This window comes from Saimiri boliviensis, chromosome 8 (assembly GCF_048565385.1).
Source record: "Saimiri boliviensis isolate mSaiBol1 chromosome 8, mSaiBol1.pri, whole genome shotgun sequence".
NCBI lineage: Eukaryota > Metazoa > Chordata > Mammalia > Primates > Cebidae > Saimiri > Saimiri boliviensis.
Window position 1 is genome coordinate 122,037,587 of NC_133456.1, and position 14,768 is coordinate 122,052,354.

Below are 14,768 nucleotides of genomic sequence, written 5' to 3' on the forward strand. Positions count from 1 at the left end.
GAGAGGAACGCATGACCTGGGTAGAAAAGCCCTTGGCTGGACAGAGTGGCACATGTCAAAACCAGAGAGGAGAAACTGTGTGCGCCTGAAAGGAAAGCCTGTGACCACAGGGGCGGGTGGACGCTGGTTACTGGGTATTTTCAGTGACCTCAAGAAAATGTAACTGAAAGACCAGGGAGCTCCAATTCTTTAGAGCCATAGTTCTCCATCTTCAATAGGTCACATGTGACGCTTTTAAGAAGCACTCATTCTTTGGGCTTTAACCCCAAGACATTCTCATTCAATAGGTCTTTGGAGGAACTTCAGAGCTACCTGAGATAAAGGACTTCAAAGTGGGGCCAGTTCCTTTTCTTACACAGGAGTAAGAAGGAACCCAGGACCTAAACGCTGGGGGTGTAGGTCATAGTCCTAAAACGTCCCACTTAAACATGTAACGAAAGCTTGTTTGAGAGACATTCAGGAAATGAAATGCCACCTATCCCTTTCACTTGAACGCAACACCTGGCGTTTGAGAAGCTGTGTGACCGACACCAGGAAGAACACTCTACCCGTGTGTAAAGGGGACGTTCCCTACAGCATTTTTAGTTTCCAGATACCAACCTTCGCCTTCTCTATGACGTTTGCGAACTCTCCTACCCACAGGAAGCAGCAGTGGGGAGAGAGCAGGAGGAAGCAGTCCCCGCTGTTGAGCGCTGAGGCCCGAGGCTCCACCAGCCTGGTTTGCACGTGTCTTCTTCCTGAACACGAGGCAAACGGTCACTGTCTTCCCAGACAGAATGGGGACAGGATGCACCCCACATCGGAAGCCTCCCTGCTGCGGATGCTTTCGCCTCTAAAGAGCTCATCTGCTAATAAGAGTTCCCATGGCCCAGGGTGGCAGCAGGAGGATTTAGAAAGGGCATCCTGACAGCACCTGCGACTGCTTCCCTGGTTCCTGCTTTCCCAAATGTCACCCGCTTCTCAGGACCATTATCAGTCATGTGTGTGGGTGAACTGAGGCTCCCCCTTCCAGGGAAATGAACACAGGGGCTCCTTTTCCCTCCTTCCCTCTTCACCTGGGCCTTTCGCTCCCCAGGCCACCCCCTGCACCCAGTTACATCTGTGGCCTCAGCAAGGGAAGCCACGCCCTCAGGAAGGGTCGGATCTTCCCCTGGGGAGTTTCCACTGTGAACCCTAGGGGCCTCTCCACTGGAAGGAGGGAGGCACGGCCTTCTGTGGCTTTCAACACCTTCTCCAAAGTGTTTGTTGACTTTGAGCTTTCCACAATTACACTGACCATGTAGTCTCTGGGTTACGACTCAGGACAGAGATCGTTTATTTGAGCTTGTCACTAGTTTTTTTTTTGTTTTTTTTTTTTTTTAATATGCAATAGGACAGCGGTCCTGCAGAAACACGTGGGAAACCCTCCTACCCTCCTGGAGGGAGAGATTTCCTCCATGCTCCTCTCGAGGATTCATCTACACAGTGACCACCAGGGGGCAGCCGAGTCTCCAGCCTCATGGCCAGCGTCCCCCGGGTTCGTCTTTGAAATCTCCCCAGCCATGGCCAGGAGGGCACTGGAGTGGAATGCAGGGGCTGCATCCGCTCGACCTTCCCTTGATTCCTTCTCCAAGCTGTGTCCTCCTCCTCCTCCCGGGTTCTGTACTGACTCGGGGGGAACTGGGTAGGGAGCAGAGAGCCCCTCTGATGACGCAGGGCGCCTCTGGTAACTACATGAATGTGTGGCTGCCTCGTGGGGCGCGAGGCATCAGGAACAAAAGCCGGGATTCTGGAGTCGGGGACGTGGGTTCGACTCCAGCTCTGCTGCCCAGCAGCTGCTGGGACCCCAGACGCGTTCCTGCCTCTGGAAGCCCTGGTGGGCAGAATACTTCCTACCTCACGGAATCTGGGCAAGCTCAAGAGAGGAGGTTGCATAGCAAGGAACACACAGTAGGTTCTCAAAAAACATGGGTTCCCTTCCCGGCACAGGCGGTGAATGAGTCAGGACTCCTCGGGTGACCAGACAGAAACCACGGGCCCTGAGTCACTGGGCCCAGCTGCTCTGAAATACCTTTAATCTGCAGCAGCATCAGCCTCTTGTAGGGCACGGCGCTGTTGTTAGAGTTCTGTTCCGTCAGGTTCACGCTCCGCAGGCTGACGCTGCTGAAGTTTTCTTTACTGGCTAAACCGGCCAGGGTGACTTCTGAGAAGGTGGAGTTGGAAGACACTGGACGGGCTGAATATGGAAACACAACGCAGGAGGTCCCGTTACAGCGACAATATTTACTGTCAGAAATCATTCACAACCGACCCAACACCTTTGTCTTTTCAAGTTAGTCCCGAGAGGGAAACATACCCAAGTTTGATCAAACGTGCAATTCAATACTTAACCACCGTGCTGGGAATTAAATACAGCATCGAGAATAGAAACTGCTTGTTGGTAAGTGTCACACCGCCCTGTGCAGAGGGACAAGAACTGAGACGACGTGGACCAGCTGCTCCAGCACAAAGCCAGGAGCTGGATGCAGTTGTTGCAGGTCCACTGAAAGCTGTTCTAAATCCTAACAACTTTTACACGTGGAATGTCTAGATGCCGATGACTGTTAGACATCTGTCACCAAAAGCCTTTATATGTAAAGAGAAAAAAAGCAGACACTCTGTAAGGGATGAGTAGGTTCTAATCTTTTCGTAAAGGCAAAGTGATCAGTCAGATGATATCTTGAGGTGTTCTGCTCTCAGAGTTACTATGGTAATTATGAGATGGGTTTTCAGTGCAAAACAGCAAACATCTATGGGTCAGTCAGTCATCACCAATTTAACCCGAGGTCCCAAAAGTGGAGGCAGAGGAAACATATGTACAATCCATGCCAGCCAGGAGCGATGGCTCAAGCCTGTAATCCCAGCACTTTGGGAGGCTGAGGCGGGCGGATAACAAGGTCAGGAGATCAAGACCATCCTGACCAACATGGTGAAACCCTGTCTCTACTAAAAATACAAAAAATTAGCTGGGTATGTAGTCCCAGCTACTTGGGAGGCTGAGACACAGGAATCACTTGAACCGGGAGGCAGAGGTTGCAGTGAGCCGAGATTGCACCACTGCACTTCAGCCCGGGTGGCAGAACAAGACTCCATCTCAAAAAAAAAAAAAAAAAAAAAAAATCTGTGCCAACAAATCTTCATTTCTCCAACTTACTGTTTTAAAAAATGTATATGTGGCCAGGAATGGTAGCTCATGCCTGTAATCCCAGCACTTTGGGAGGCAGAGGCAGGCAGATCACAAGGTCAGACATTCGAGACCAGCCTGGCCAACATGGTGAAACCCCGTCTGTACTAAAAACACAAAAAAATTAGCTGGGCGTGATGACACATGTCTGTAATCCCAGCTACTGAGGAGGCTGAGGCAGGAGAATCGCTTGAACCCAGGAGGTGGAGGTTGCAGTGAGCTCAGATTGCGCCACTGCACTCCAGCCTACGCGACAGAGCAAGACTCTCTTCCAAAATTAAAAAAAAAAAAAAATGTACATGTTAGAGATAAATTCAGAAGTTTATTTTACTGGGATTAGGTCTGAAGAAATAGAATACTACTTGTCAATGCTGTGATTTTGATATACACTTCTTCTTTTGAGAAACGGTGTGGCTCTGTAGTCCGGACTGGAGTGCAGTGGTACAATTAGGGCCATCCTCCTAATTCAAGTCATCCTCCCACCTCAGCCTCCTGAATAGCTGGGACCAAAGGTGAGTGCCACCACGCCTGGCTAATTTTTGCATTTTTTGTAGAGATAAAGTCTTGCCATATTTCCCAGGCGTGTCTCAGACTACTAGGCTCAAGTGATCCTCCTGCCTCTGCCTTCTGCAGTGCTGAGAGTACAGGCATGATCTACCATGCACAGGCTGAAATAGACTTTCTCAGTAAACCAGTTATATTGAAAAGACTCAATCACTTCAGCTAAATACTGTATTTCTAAGACAAACATTACAAAATTGGTTTATGAGTGTTATGGGAAAATGAAAATTACAGCAAGATTATCTCAAAAATCAAGACTATGCATATTGTCACCTCAAACCAAGAAAACCACTGTTTCAGAATGATGGAACCCCACATTACTGGGCAGATCAGAGCAGTGTGGCTCAGCCTACGGTGAGGGTGAGTCTGGAGTCCACCTCCTCGCCTCCATCCACCGCCCCCAGCCAGCTCCACCTGCTCCCTCCAGCTCACATCCTAACTTTAGAAGCTGAGGGTCCAACCAAGAACAATTTGAAAAGCAATGGTCATGTGTTAATGAATAATATAAAAATCTAGGATTAGACACACCAGTGATTTGAGCCCTTTTACTATAAGAGATCAGATGACTTGCTCTTGAATAAGATTAAATGAAGAATTACTGTTCAGGATCGACAGAGCTGAAAATGGACGAATTAACATACTCAAAAATAGCCATATCTCCCTTCTCACTTTCAGAAAAAAACCAACAAAACAGGAAAATTTGTGATCAGGCGCAGTGGCTCCTACCTGTAATCCCAGCATTTTGGGAGATCAAGGTGGGAGGACTGTTTGAGACCAATAGTTTGGGATGAGCCTGGACAATATAATGAGATCCCAGTCTCTTAAAAAGTAGAAAACCCTAGGATAATTAGAATTAACCAAGTGAACAGGTGATACACTCTGGGAGAATTTCCATGACAAATCCTTCAATTTTAGGTAAGCATGCACACGTACGTTCATATTTACTCCTTTTTACTTCATGAGGGTTTCTGAGCACCATTATTGGCCTTCACAGGCAGAAAACCAAGACATGATTAAAGCAACGGAAGAAGCCATTCCCAAGCACGGGAGCAGGCAGGGATTTCAGATACTCACTCTTTTCTACTTTCATCCGCTTTGACTCCATGAAGGCAATGTTTAGTCTCTGCTCGGTGTATTCCTGAAGTAGATCTTCTCTGGCCGCCAGCATTTTCAGGGGGTTTTTGGAGGCCTGAACCCGGCGCTTGGGCCTGACTGCCCGCTTGTGCTCGGCCACAGAAGACGTCAATCTGAGGATGGAAGCAGAGTGTGGTCCCAGTCTGCGACACCCCCACGCCTGGTGACCTGCGGGTCTTGGACTCCACAGTGTATTTCCTGATTTTGTTACAAGTCTTGCAACTCCTCCCCCCACCGCAACTCCCCTGAGGTGGACTTGTAGAATCTTGGAGAAGGAAGAGGGATGCAAGCCCATTGAGTTCAAATCCCAGCCACGCCCGGACGCCTCCGGTCACTCAGGCCCCTTGGTCTGCCTGGAAGGGTGTGGAGTACTTCCGGGCAGCTCAAGGCTCTGCTAGACAGCCCTGGGGGTCCGGGAGCTCCTGCCTCTCCTCACTGCGCCCGTGCACACGTCCTCATTTTCGCTTTGGAATCATACTCCCATGTCTACTTGTCTGTCTCCGGCAAGCCCTTCAGGAACTTGCAGACCAGGGCTCCTTGATGTGATCCTCTCTGCTTGTACTAAACCTTCCTCCATGCCATAGCTTTCGGTCCCCTTGCTGTCCCTCCATGACTAGCTTCCACTCAACTCACTGCCCCCTCTGAAAAAGAACCACTCTTTGGAAGAATACATTGAAATAAAACAGGCCCGCCACTATCTGTGACCACTCCACGTTCTCACAACTCTCTGGGGTGTAAAACCAGACTGGGGGAGGTGAGCAGACCGAGCTAAGTGATCTCCCGACAGGCCTCTGCTGCCACTGTCCGCCTCCGACTGCGCGGGTCTCTGTGCCCGAAAGGCCCCCTTTCCCTCCCATGGTGTCACGTGTGTAAATATACATACATGTTTAAACTATGACACACACCAGTTTAAACAGTGACCTTGAGAAATGGTTAAATAGCTAGGTATGCAAATACCCAAAATACTATTTTGAGATGGAAAATGGCAAAGGTTTGATTTTTTATGGTAGGAAATTAAAACACGAAAATTGACATATACAAAGAATGTATCAGGAGCAGCGTGAAGAAATGGTATGATATGTCACTCTGACAATTCCGCAGGAAAGACCAGATGGATGTGGTGGACTGCCGTGGGTGTGGCCTATCTAGCATGCCCTCCTCTGCTTCTTATAATAACATCTGGATTTTCCTTTGGGGAAACTCTCCGTGTCCCCACTGTGGCTCTGTAGGGGACCCAGAGACCCGCCTTCAGCCTGTTGGCATCTTCTATCCCACTGGCTACAGTGACTGGTTTAGGGATGGACTCAGGCTCACGTTGAAGCCAAGAAAATCAAACCTGGACCCTTGCTGGGACTACTGGGAAGAGAAGCTACCTGTGCCGGGCTGGCCAAGGAGGCAGCCTTGTGACTCCACAGCTGGGGTGTCCATCTGCCGCCAGGCCACTGCCTGACGGAGAGGGAGGCCAGCCCAGAGGAAAACAGGGAAGACAGACTGTTCTGAGGGGCTCTAGAACCCGAGCTCACACCCGCACTTTTCGGTGAGTGAGCCAGTAAACCCCTGCACACTTTTCTTTCTAGCTGAAGTCGGTTTGTGTTGGGATCTTTCTCCTGGCATTTGAAATTGAAGGAATCCTAACACCATAATCACTTTTCCTGGTTGGTTTAGTCATTTCCTGCGAGAAGAGAAACTCTAAGTTATCACTGAGAAAACCCTCAGAGTTGTTGATTTCGTGTATGATTAGAAGCTAAGTAACATGTTTACTGATTTTCTAGTTAGTTGTACTAATTTGAGCCCATCTCATCCAAATATTTTTGCAAAGTTATGAGTAAGAATTCAATGTCAAATGAAGGACAGGTATTGAACTCTCTGCTAAGTGATGTAAACCTAAAAACTGCAAAACAATATTCAAGTGATGTGAAAACTCCAGTGACGCCCTCTTTACGGCACAGGACAAGCATCTCTGGCCCACGGGTCTGCCTGCGTGCACATCCGGTGAGCCTGCATGCACATCCGGTCTGCCGGCGTGCACATCCGGTGTGCCTGCATGCATATCGGGTCTGCCTGCGTGCACATCCGGTCTGCCTGCGTGCACATCCGGTCTGCCTGCCTGCACATCCGGTCTGCCTGCCTGCACATCCGGTCTGCCGCCTGCATGTATATCTGCTGCGAGGCTCCGTGCCCCTGGCTCCTGCAACACTGTGCCCTGGCCCTAGAATACTAACGCCGCTGTGATGGAGTTAGGAGAAGGAGGTCACGCTGGGGAAGAGCCCGTGAATGTGCTGTGTGCAGTCAGGCTACGGAAGCCCTTCTCAGTGGAGGAAAGATGGAGACCCAAATAACTCACTTGGGTGCATAGGGATCGAAAATGACATCGAAGTCCTCGTCCAGCTCCACAGGGCTTCTCGGCACATTATAATCCACGCTGCGGTAAAATTTGGCAAAGGTTTCGTCATCATCCGGCTTCATCACCTCCTTCACAGATTTGCCGGTGACGGTGAGCACCGTTTCTTGCATCCCGCCAACTAGCAACAAACAAGCAAACGATGTAAGAGTTTTATAGAAACGAGGACTACAGTTATGCCTCACGATAGTTTAAAAACTGTATTTCCTCCTACGTTCCAGGAGTGGAGGAAACACGACTGTGATATACAGGGTCCTGTGGTTGCTTCCCAGGTCCTTACTTCATCTGCCACGTAAGGACTTCCCACCTGAACAGATCTCCCACAGTAACATGACAGGAGAGAGGGAGGCTGACCTTACATTACAGCACACACGGCCCACTCAAGGCTTTGGAACCTGCGCTTGCTTCTGCTGAGGGTGGATGAACTAGCCTCAGCCTCGTTCTACATCAAAGATTGACAGACTTCTTCCAAAAAGGGCCAGGCAGTAAATGCTTTAGGCTTTGCCTAGGGAGAGGCGACACAGGGCCTGTGTTGCGACTACTCAGTTCTGCTGTTAAAATGCAAAGGCTGTTGACAGTAGTTCACAAATGGGCGTGGATGTGTTTCAATAAAACTTTATTAACAAACACAGGACTAGGCATGGTGGCTCACGCTTATAATCTCAGGACTTTGGGAGGCCAAGGCTGGGGGATTTTTTGAGCCCAGGAGTTCAAGACCAGCCTGAGCAACATAGTGGGACCCCATCTCTACAAAACCAGACAAAATAATTAGCCAGGCTTAGTGGTGCATGCCCATAGTCCCATGTACTTGGGAGGCTGAGGTGGGAGGATTGCTTGAGCCCAGGAGTTCAAGGCTACAGTGAGCTATGATGGCACCACTGCACTCCAGCCTGGGTGACAGAGCAAGATCCTGTCTCTAAAAAACGAACGAACAACAGGAAACAAAAGCAGGCGGGCAGCTGGATTTGGCAATGGCCATCGCTTGCTGACCCATGGCTTAGATCACTGTTCCACGTGTGGAATAAATGCTTTGCCGACTGGCATTCCTTGCTTAGCTAACTCAGTGATTATATTACATTTATGTTTCTGTTCAGTGGTGACTGTATTATTTTCAACCTTTTAGTGGTCGCTGTAAATAGTAGGGACTCCCAGCGCCTAGTGTTTGGTAAGTTTCCAGGACTGGACATTTTAATCAAGAGATAAAAGGCTATTTTTTTTTTTTGTTTGTATACCTCATTGAGTTTTATATTGAAATATTTCAACATTCATTTGCTATAATTTTCTTTTAGAAATCATTTGTGATATAAGAAATAATATCAGCTTTTACCTTACTGGAAATTGATAACATGTAATTTAAAGTTCACCAGGCCCAAGATCACGTTGATTTTGCCAACGCGGAATAATCTGCTTTCAGACTTAGAAGCAAAATCACTCAGCTCACAGTTCTGATTGGATGACATCCAAGGGTTTAAATTCAATAAAAAAATGTATTATTGGAAGTCCCCGATTTATTACATTATCAAGTGAGTCAGGGCTTGATAGTCTAATCAGGCTTGACCAAAACTTCAGTTTTTGAAAGGTAACGACAAAGATCATGATGGCAGTATGGATTAGTGAAGCCATAATAGGAAGAGAACAATTTAGCTGAGGAAGAAAAGCAATCAGAATTAGGATTAGAGATTCTGAGAGCGAAGCCTTCTGGCTTCCGGTAGGTACCTTTGTTATTCAGCCTTCTTAGAAAGGTTTCCAGCCTGTCCAACTTCAGGTCTGATTCTAACTGCATATCTGGTCTGGCTTCGATATCTAGGCAAGCAGAAACCATCAGTGAGACAACATCACGAAGGCCTCTACTGGTCAGAAACTGCTTGGCGTGGCCGGGGCCTTGGCCACTTACCTTCCAGGGGTTTGGAAACGGGTGTGGTGCCTCTTGTTTTACTGCAAATGGGTGAGGCCACTGGGGTTATGGCAGTGGGTGATGCCAAACCTGCAGAACACACAGATGAGCTACTGAGCACCTCAAGGTCACATCTGGAAATCCCTGGGACTCTGACAGATCTCCAGGAATCCCAAGGTAGATGGCACAACATATAAGAATTTACACATCTGCAGGCACACACGCATACATTTCACAGGTACCGTGACTGTGGGACCACCAACTGCAAATGCAGAGGATTTTATTTCCAAGGACTGCAGTGGCTGACAAGCCAATATTCCAAAATGAACAGCCAAGCCGTGGGAAAACATGTCCATGACACGTGAACTCGAGCAGATGCAGCTGCGAGTTCTGAGGCCCTCTGGGGGTGTCAGGGGCAGCTGAGAGTGCATTGGTGCCATCGAGCAGAATGAGCTGTGTCACGCCAGCAAGCAGCCCCCAGCACAGGAGCTCTCCTCCAGGCTGAGGGGAGGGAGGGACAGTGGCCTTGGGGACATGATACAGACAGTAACCCAAGGAGGGACAACCTTTCAGAAGAAATGGGGCAGGTCTAGACCGACTGTGGGTGTTGGAGGGTCCTGTCCAATTCCGGTGTGGGCAGAAACCAGAAATGCGTTTCTTCATATATTTACCGAGAAGCAGAGTGGGGAATATTTAAAAGGGAAAGTAAGAGACATATGAAAGGGAAAGGGAGGATTCCCAGTGTGGAGAACATATCCAGCTGGAAGAAGAAAACCTAGTGAGAGAAGGATGAGTACGGCTTCCCTCACCTAAGCGCAAGGCATTGGGAAGAAAACTAATCAGTGCATTTACAGAAAACAAAGCGGGAAGTGAGTGTTCTCTGTACTCCTTTGTGATAAATGTGAAATCCTTAGATGACAGTGCACCCCTGGACGAACAACATCCGGAGAATATGCAAATCACTGTCACAAGGAAAACTAAACGAATGAATGATTCTCCTCCTTCCTCCTGTGCGTGGGAGAAGTATTACAACATAGAAACATCAATAAAAAAATACCATTAAATCGTTTAAAACTCAAGTTTTAGGTGATATTCTACAAGTACTTCCCATTATGTACATATATTTAATTTCTCTGAAGGCTGGTTTCCAAAGCAACCAGAGAAATCCTTTCTGGTCCTGGCCCGTGCTGGGCAAACCCCGCGGCCATGGCTCCCCCTGCTGGCCGTTCGGGCAGTGGCACTGCTCAAAAGAGCTCTTCTCCCAGCTAGAGGTAAGGAGCCTTAGGGAAGAAATGGCTCAGGACATGGAGATGCAAATCACAAAATGTTAAAACAAAACAAAGATCTCCCACATAGCTCTTCTCCATGAATTCCAGGTGCAACAGTCAGTCGCCTACTGTCTTTGGGAACATTTTCACGTCTCTCTTACTCCAGGTGTAGTTGGAGTACTCGGCTTCCAGGAGAATCCTAAAATACCACGGGAAACTTGGCGAATGCTGTTACACAGAATCCAGGAATGTACAAAAGGGGGCAAGTCCTCACGAGGCTAGCAGGAAAAGGGCGGTTTCTGGGGTGAGAGAACGAAGGTCAGGTCCTGGCTGCCTCCTGGTAACGCGCCGAGAGGGGTCACCTGGTTTGCTGATGGTCCCGGGAGATAGGAAGCCTGGCTGTTGTGCAGGGGGTTATTTTATCCTGCAGTGATTGTACATCGGATGTCATTATCACTGCAAATCAAAAACAGCTAGCGACTCAAGTGAAACAGGCAACCCAGGAGGCGATGGCAAATATTAGAAATACAGGATATAGTTTTTTTCATTAATCATAAAGTACAAGAAGATAATTTCCTGAGTGAGCCATATAGCACCTATTAAATAAAGATCCCTGATATAGTCAGGAAAATGTGAAAGCAAACTTGTCCACCGGGAAACGGAAACGATTCCTTCTCCAAACCTGAGTAAGAGCAAATCTGTTTCCTCTGATGTCAATGTGGACAAGGGCAGAGGTATTTCGTAGTAAGAACCCACTTACAAATAAAATTAGGGATTTTAAGATGGAAGAAGGGAAAAAAAAAAAAAAAAAAACAACAACAAAGCAAGAAGTAATCAAGGTAAAAGTCTGGGCTAGAAGTTGGAAAACCTGAAGTCTGGTTCAAGTTCTCAGCTCCAGTTCCATTGAGACACTCTGCACCTAAGGATGTGCTTCTGTTAAAGAAGGGCCGGGGCTCATGTTAAAAGAGTTTAAACGTGATTATCCAGTTCTGTGTCCCGATGAAGAAAATTGGCAAATGATACCTCATTCTGAGAGTAAATTATCTTCTCTTCTCTTTTCACAATTCCAAGATGAGGTAAGAAGAGAATTGTTAGAAAGAATTCCCCACTAAGTTTTGAGTTAATCACAATTCAGGGATTTCCTGTCCCTTGCTCCTTCCCTTCCTGTGCAAACATTTATTATGTACCTATGAGTTACATACTCTTCATAAAAGTGTGGATCCCTAAAGTTTCTGATAAAAAGGAAAGCTAAGCCTATAAATTTGATGACAAGATGTTAAGACCAAGTGAATGTGAAAACATACACCACTAAGTTGGGAAATCCGCTTTTAAATAATAGCTTAGAAAATGATGGTGTGTGTATAGAGGTGACAAAGGCACACCAAATTTTAACGATTTCCTGCAGGATACGACATAAAGCCCCAAACACTCCTATGAAGCCTCAAAGCTCTCCAGACTTTACTAACCATGTGATATGTAAGTCAGTTTCATAAATGTTTGAATACAGGCATCAAACCAGTTCTAAGACCTCAGCAGCAGGGGACTACAGCAGGGATAGCCCACTGCCTTGGAACTGATGACATTTTTTAGAGATCTATTGTAGCATATCCGGAATTGGCTTTGGTCAGTCAGAGAATTCAGGTTTGATGGAGAGGGACCCAGGAATTAACCTAAAAGGAAGAGGGAATAAACTTCTTTATTTCCAAAGGCTGACTTAGGGTATGTGGTTTCCAGGTCACAAGGAAATGGAAATTATTTGAAAGTAATTATGGGTAGGGCTCCGTGGCTCATGCCTATAATCCCAGCACTTTGGGAGGCTGAGGTGGGTGGATCCCCTGAGGTCAGGAGTTCGAGACCAGCCTGGCAAACATGGTGAAATTCCGTTTCTACTAAAAATACAAAATTTAGCTGGGCGTGGTGGTACATACCTATAATCCCAGCTACTTGAGAGGCTGAGGCAGGAGAATTGCTTGAACCCGGGAGGCAGAGGTTGCAGTGAGCCAAGATCCTGCCACTGCACTCCAGCCTGGGAGATAGAGTGAGACTGCATCCCCCCATACCCCAGTACTTTGGGAAGCCAAGGCAGGTGAATCACCTGAGGTCAGGAATTCAAGACCAGCCTGGCCCACATGGTGAAACTCCATATCTACTAAAAATATGAAAAATGAGCCAGGTGCGGTGGCAGGTGCCTGTAATCCCAGCTACTTGGGAGGCTGAAGCACGACAATCACTTGAATCCAGGAGGTGGAGGTTGTAGTGAGCCAAGATGGTACCATTGCACGCCAGTCTGGGCAACAAAAGTGAAACTCTGTCTCAAAGAAACAAAAAATACACACACACACACACACACACACATACACAAGTAATTAAGGAAAAGGACCAAGATTTATTAGCAGATTTGAATTCCTTTGAAACCTCCATTTTCACTCAATTCCAAATGAGTAAGTTTTAAAATAGCGACAAATAGAATTATGTGGCAATCTTATATGACCTTCAAATATTTCTAAGAATCAAATAAAGTTAAAAGAAGATGATACTATTGATGAGGAAAAGTAGGAATAGCTCACAGAACCTACACAGAAAACATTGACAGAATGTCAGTAAGTTTAAAAGTTTTAAAAGAAGGCTGGGCATGGCGTCTCACACCTGTAGTCTCAGCTACTAAGGAGGCCGAGATGGGAAGATCACTTAAGCCCAAGAGTTCCAGACCAGCCTGGGCAACAACACAGTGACACCCCACTCTACATAAAAATGTTTAAAAAGCCAGGGATGGTGTTACATATCTATAGTCCCAGCTATTAGAGAAGCTGAGGTGGGAAGATTGCTTCAGCCCATGAGTTCCAGGCTGCAGGGAGCCACAATTGAGCCATTGCACTCCAGCCTAGACAACAGAGCAAGATTCTGTCTCTTAAAAAAAAAAAAAAAAAAAAAAACTTAAAAAGACCATGGTTTCTTCTTTTAAATTGAGCTATCAGGTACCACCATGCCCTCCATGGGTGAGTGTGATCACATGTGTGAATTGTGTACATGCCTCACACACACACACACACACACGTGCACACACATGCCGACCTTTCTTCACCATCCTGCCAGCCACAGTGAACTGGGTGGAGTCGTTGGCCGCTCCTCTGCCTCTCGTCTTCCAGGCCTCCTCCCTCACAGTGATGAGCTGCTTCCTCTCCTCAATCGTCATTTGGCTCTCTCGACTTTCTGTGACCCGCTGTTCATAAATGTAGAGAAGAGAAATCAGGAGAAAGAAGTGACAGTGGTGTGGATCTCAGCCTGCAGCATTTCATGAGTGAAAAAAGCGGGCAGGCAAAGAGGAGTACGCATATTCTCCAAAGATGTTCAGAAGCGTTCTCTCTGAAATGGGCTAGTCTTCCTTACGTCCACACTGGGTTGGAGATCACCACTGGCGATCCTGAAACTTTAGATGAAAACCTGTCCTGTAACACTGGTTTGGGGCACTGGAGCAGCAAAATGATCCTTTGTAAACAAACAATTAAAAATGGATTGTTTTCGTGCCCTAGACTCTACAGGGTTTTAAAGCTTCTCCGTCTTAACCCATCTATTTAAACTCGGTTAACTGGGAGTTTTATCCCTATATACTCACAAATAAAAGGACTGATCTAGAAAACTTTATCCTCTAACATGGCCAGTTAGAGGCAGGGAGGCTGGTTAGGAGGCTTTCTGGGACGCTGCTTGCTTTTTCCTGCCGCTAGGATGTTCTGCGGGCAGGGAGGCCACCAGGGGAGCCCACGGAAGAAGCCGTGAGACATCTGATGTTGAGGATGAACCATGCCGTGGACGTGACCTACACACACAATAACATTTCTACCTAAAATGCTTTCGACAGTTTCTAACTGGTGTTCTGGGGATACCTGCTCTTCATGTCCAAGCCATTGGTGACACTTGCGGTTGGGGATGTGGAGGAGGGGAAGGGGAAGAAGCTACAGGGGCCTCAGGGGCCTCGGGAAAGGAGCAGGGGCTCAGGACAGGCCTGGGATGGGGAGCGGGGCAGAGGACAGGTCTGGGATGGGGAGACGGGGCTGAGGAGGGAGGGAGGGGCAGGGATGGAGGCAGAGGACGAGGCACTGGCGGCGTGGGCCGGGAGGAGAGTGTGGGTGGTGGTCGAGAGCGGCACCGGGGCAGGAGGTCCTCACCTGCTGGCGGCAGAGTCCCCTTCCCCTCCGCCTTCAAGCCACCCCTCCCTGCACCCCAAGACCCCTGTCTGTGGTGAGGCACGAAGCACAGGAGCTGCAGAGCTAACGCCAGTAAGGAAGGGCGGACAGGTGTCCCCTCCCAAGC

General features: G+C 47.8%; 1 protein-coding gene across 20 annotated transcripts in view; it reads right to left on the reverse strand.

The window, feature by feature from the left end:
- The window catches only part of SVIL (supervillin), a 171,999-nt gene that overhangs the window by 28,908 nt on the left and 128,323 nt on the right, over positions 1-14,768 (reverse strand). For all 20 annotated transcript variants that reach the window (XM_074405191.1, XM_074405172.1, XM_074405187.1 and 17 more), the window contains 7 exons: positions 13,533-13,680; positions 9,193-9,282; positions 9,015-9,101; positions 7,242-7,419; positions 4,838-5,010; positions 2,051-2,215; positions 601-737 (listed from right to left, as the gene is read on the reverse strand). In XM_074405191.1, the coding sequence (XP_074261292.1) occupies positions 601-737; positions 2,051-2,215; positions 4,838-5,010; positions 7,242-7,419; positions 9,015-9,101; positions 9,193-9,282; positions 13,533-13,680 (978 nt within the window). The remainder of the gene's footprint in view (positions 1-600; positions 738-2,050; positions 2,216-4,837; positions 5,011-7,241; positions 7,420-9,014; positions 9,102-9,192; positions 9,283-13,532; positions 13,681-14,768) is intronic.